At 72.1% G+C, this 4,231-nt stretch overlaps 2 protein-coding genes across 2 annotated transcripts; one reads left to right on the top strand and one right to left on the bottom strand.

The window, feature by feature from the left end:
• Positions 1-707: 707 nt before the first annotated feature.
• On the top strand, positions 708-1,577 carry AURANDRAFT_20875 (hypothetical protein; the record flags this gene model as incomplete). Its single annotated transcript, XM_009035699.1, has 1 exon — positions 708-1,577. One exon carries the CDS (start codon positions 708-710, stop codon positions 1,575-1,577), a length of 870 nt encoding a protein of 289 aa, XP_009033947.1.
• An 8-nt stretch (positions 1,578-1,585) lies between these two features.
• AURANDRAFT_70891 (hypothetical protein) lies at positions 1,586-2,989 on the bottom strand (the record flags this gene model as incomplete). The annotated part of the gene is made up of 1 exon (XM_009035496.1): positions 1,586-2,989. The coding sequence occupies one exon, from the start codon at positions 2,987-2,989 to the stop codon at positions 1,586-1,588; it is 1,404 nt and encodes a 467-aa protein (XP_009033744.1).
• Between the last annotated feature and the right edge of the window lie 1,242 nt (positions 2,990-4,231).

Raw genomic sequence — 4,231 nt, 5'->3', positions numbered from 1 at the left:
CGGACGAGGCGCGCGTCCGCGAGCGCGGACCGCGTCGCGCCCTCGCACGCGCCCTGCGCGATGAGGCCGTCGCGCGTCGACGCGGCCCGCAGCTCGCGGCTCTGGGCCACGGCCGCGCGGTCCCGCGCGAGCCGCGACCGCAGCCGCTTCACGTCGCCGACGCGGCCCGAGAACGACCGGCGCACGGCGCCGTACGCGGCCGCGCCAACACGCGCGCGGCGCTCCGTGCCCTGCTCCGCGCTCAGGAGCAGCAGCGCGACGTCCTCGGGCGAGCCCAGCGACGCCGCCGCCGCCTCGTCGAGGAACAAGTGCTTGTCCGGCGCGTGCTTCGTCGGCTCCAGGGCCTCGCGCACGGCCGCGAAGGCCGCGGCGGAGAGCGACCGCGGCTCGCCGCCGCCCATGCTGGCTTTTTTTTGTGCAGCCGAGTGGTGCGAAGGCGTGAGTGTGCTTCCCACGATCGTGTTCCGGCGCGCAACTCGACGGCACCCGCCCGCACCGCGGCGGGCAGCAGCTCAGAGATCAAAATCCTTGTGGCAAAATGAATGCAACCAGCATTCATCATCGACCAGACGCCCGCCCCTGAGCTCCGGCCGCCCGCCTTCATCCCGTGCTGCGCCAAGAGCTTCGTCGCCTGCGCGCGGTGGATGCGCGCCGCGTTCGTCGCCCTCTGCTTCGCCGTCGTCGCGCCGGGAATTGCGGGCCTCGCCATGGGCGGCGAGCGCTACTTCGCGACGCGCGTCGCGCTCGTCACGGGCGCCAACAAGGGCATCGGCTTCGAGATCGCCAAGGGCCTCGCCAAGGCCCGGTTCACGGTCGTGCTCGGCTGCCGCGACACGGGCCTCGGCGACGCGGCGGCTCGCGATCTGCGGACGAACTACGGCCTCGAGGTCGCCGTCGCGCGACTCGACCTCGCGGAGCCGGCGAGCTGGGCCGCGTGCGTCGCGTCCATCGAGGCGAGCTTCGGCCGCCTGGACCTGCTCGTGAACAACGCGGCGGTCTGCTTCAACGACCCGACGCTCTTCGGCCGCGTCGCGCACACGCCCTTCGTGCGCCAGGCTCGGTTGACGATCGAGACGAACTTCTTCGGCACGCTCGGCCTCACGCGCGCGTGCCTGCCGCTCCTGCGGCTGTCGGCCAAGGACGCGGCGTCGCCGCGCATCGTCAACCTGGCCTCCGCGGCGGGCCGCCTGTCCATCGTCAAGTCGCCCGAGCTCCGCGCGGCCGTGTCCGACGAGAATCTCGAGATCTCGGCGCTCGAGGACCTCATGCGGTCCTTCGTCGCCGCCGTCGAGGCGGGGACGCACGAGGCCGCGGGCTGGCCGAACACGTGCTACGGCGTGTCCAAGGTCGGCATCATCGCGATGACGCGCGCGCTGGCCCGCGCGGAGCCGGACGTCATGGTCAACGCCGTGGACCCGGGCTTCTGCAAGACGGACCAGAACGCGCACCGCGGCCGCGACCCGGCGAGCCTCGGCGCCGCGACGACGATCCACCTCGCGGGGATCCCCTTCTGCGAGCCCGTCTCGGGCAAGTTCTTCGCCCAGGACAAGCGCGAGGTCGACTGGCTCGCGACCTAACTAGGAACTTACGTCCGCAGGTGCGCGACGTCCGCGTCGGGCGGCGGCGCGCCGAAGTGGGCGCGCATGGCCGCGAGGATCTCGTCCGACGACGCGCCGTCGGCCTTCATCTTCTCGCCGAGCTCGACGGCCGCGAGCTGCTTCTCCTCGCCGTTCGCCTTGAAGACCTCCTTCGCGCGCGCGACCATGTCCGCGCTGCCGAGGCCCGCCGCGCGCATGCCCTCGACGTCGTGGGCGAGCTGCGCCGTCGCCTGGCTCGTCGCGTACTTGGCGAGCTTCTCCGGCGCGTTCTCCGCCGCGGGCGTCCGCGGCGGCGGCGGCGCCGCGGGGTTCGGCGCCTTGGCCTTGAAGAGGCCCGAGAAGGGCGCGAGGAGCCGGGCCTTGACCTTGAAGAAGAAGGGCTTGATGACCTGCTGGAAAAACTTCGCGGCGACGCGCCGCACGGACATCTCCTCCTGGAAGTGCTGCTGGAACGCCTGCGCGATCGCGGCCGACTGCTCGCACTTGCGCTTCTCCGGGTCCGGCTCGTCCCGCTCGATGGCCGCGAGCTTCTCCGAGACGGCGGCGCGCATGGGCGCCGGCAGGTGGTCGTTGACGACGGCGTGCAGGTCCACGCGGCGCTTGATCGCGTCGAACGCGTCGTCCAAGACGTCCTGGGGCGCGTTCCGCTCGAGGAGCTGGGAGAAGGACGCGCGGTCCTCGGGCGACATGAGGGCGCCGACGCGCTTCGTCTCGGCGTCGCGGGCCCGCCAGTAGAACTTGGCGAGCTCGGCCTTGTCCGCGCCCGCGGCCTGGAGCTTCTCGAGCTCCGCGGCGTCGGACGGCGCGATGCGGCCCAGCTTCTTGCCTAAATCGGCCTCGTAGTCGTCCTGGGCCTTCTGGGACGCCTCGAGCTCCGCGCTCTTGGCTCTGCGCTCGTCGTCGGTCAGCGACTTCATGTCGATGATCCGCGGCTGCTCCGCGATCTGCTTCGCCTCCGCGCGCGCCTCGGCGCGCCGCTCCTTGAGCTCGGACTCGCTGTAGAGGTCCTCGGAGCCCTTGGCGAAGAGGCCCTGGAAGCGCTTCTTGTCCGCGGCCTTGAGCTTGCGCACGGCCTCGAGCTCGCGCCGGGCGATGGTGTGGCCGAGCTTGCCGTCCTGCTTGAGGATGTCGCGGAGCACGCGCTCGGCCTTGGCGAGGTCGCCGGCCTCGCGCGACGCCTTCGCCAGGCGGAGCCGCGCCTTGTTCGCCATGGCCTCGTCGCAGGCCGGGCTCTCGAGCACCTGCGTCGCGGTCGCCTGAGCGCCGGCGAAGTCCTTGAGCTTGAGGCAGCAGAGGCTCAGGTTCGAGAGGAGCGTGAGAAAAAACGCGGCGTCGACGCCGTCCGCGGGCGACCCGGCCGCGGCCTCGGCGACGGTGCGGCCCCGGGGCATGGGCGCCGACGGCGCGATGGACGTCGGGAAGCGGCCGCCCCGGCAGAACCAGAGGCCCAGCAGGTAGAGGCCGAGCGCCTGCTGCGGCCGGCCCTCGTCGAACGACTTCTTCGCCTGGTCCTTCATGGCCGTCGCCCGCTCCTGGAGCGCGCCGCCGCCGCCCTCGGCGACGAGCTTCGCGCGCGTCTTCTCGAAGGACTCGGCCTCCTGCTGCTGCCGCATCAGCCGCATCTGCGCCTCCTCGTTGGCCTGCTGCTGCTGCAGCTCGCCGACGTCGAGGTTCTCGCCGGGCTTGAGCAAGCGGCCGCCGCTCTGGGCGAGGATCTCCTGGAGCCTGTCGTCGTCCATCGCGTCGAGCTGTCGGCGTCGGGGATGCGGCTGATCTGGTCGACGTACGTGTGGTCGACGGTCGTGTACCAGCGCCGGGCGCGCGTCTCGCGGCGCGGCAGAAACGAGGGCTACACAGAGGTGGCGGACGCTTGGCGCAGTCGCAAGTCGGACGCTGCAACTTGAGCCTCAAACGCTTGACTTCCGTCAAGATGCAGCCCCCCACAATGGACAAGCACTGGCCGGGACAAGCGCCGTAAAAACCATGGTCGAGACGCCGAGCCTCGTCTGGGCGGACTACGCGAAATGGGACCATTTGGAAGTCAACGGCCCCGAGGACGCGGCGACGGCGGCCGCCCGGAAGGAGGAGCGCGACCGCGAGATGGCGCGGGCCTGCACGGGCTGCCGCAACCTCGACCGCAGCGAGGAGCGGCGCGTCTTCGAGCTGCCGGCCTCGGAGAAGCTCGAGCGCTGCGAGGTCTTCTGCGGCCGCGGTGTGCTCCTCTTCCAGGAGGGCGTCTACTACCGGGCCGTCCAGGCGTTCCAGAAATGCCTGGCCTACTACGAGTACGCGTTTCCCGACGACGACGAGACGCAGGCGCGGCTCGACCGCGCGCGCCTCGGCGCGCTCCTCGGCGCCGCGGCCTGCAGCCTCGAGGTGAGGCTCTACCACGACGCCGCGGGCCACTGCGACCAGGCGCTCAAGGCGGATCCCGGCAACGTCGCGGCGCTCGGCTACCGCGCGGCCGCGCGCCGCGAGCTCGACCTCTACGACGAGGCGCGCGCGGACGTCGAGGCGGCCCTCGCCATCGACGCGGCGGACCCGCGCGCGGCGCGCGAGGGCCGGCTCCTCGCCGCCAAGGAGCGCGCCTACGCCGCGAACTCGCGGAGGCAGGCGAAGCGCGTCGTCGCGGG

This window comes from Aureococcus anophagefferens, assembly GCF_000186865.1.
Source record: "Aureococcus anophagefferens unplaced genomic scaffold AURANscaffold_3, whole genome shotgun sequence".
NCBI lineage: Eukaryota > Pelagophyceae > Pelagomonadales > Pelagomonadaceae > Aureococcus > Aureococcus anophagefferens.
Note: the sequence above shows the minus strand (reverse complement) of the source record. Positions and strands in the feature narration are given on the sequence as shown.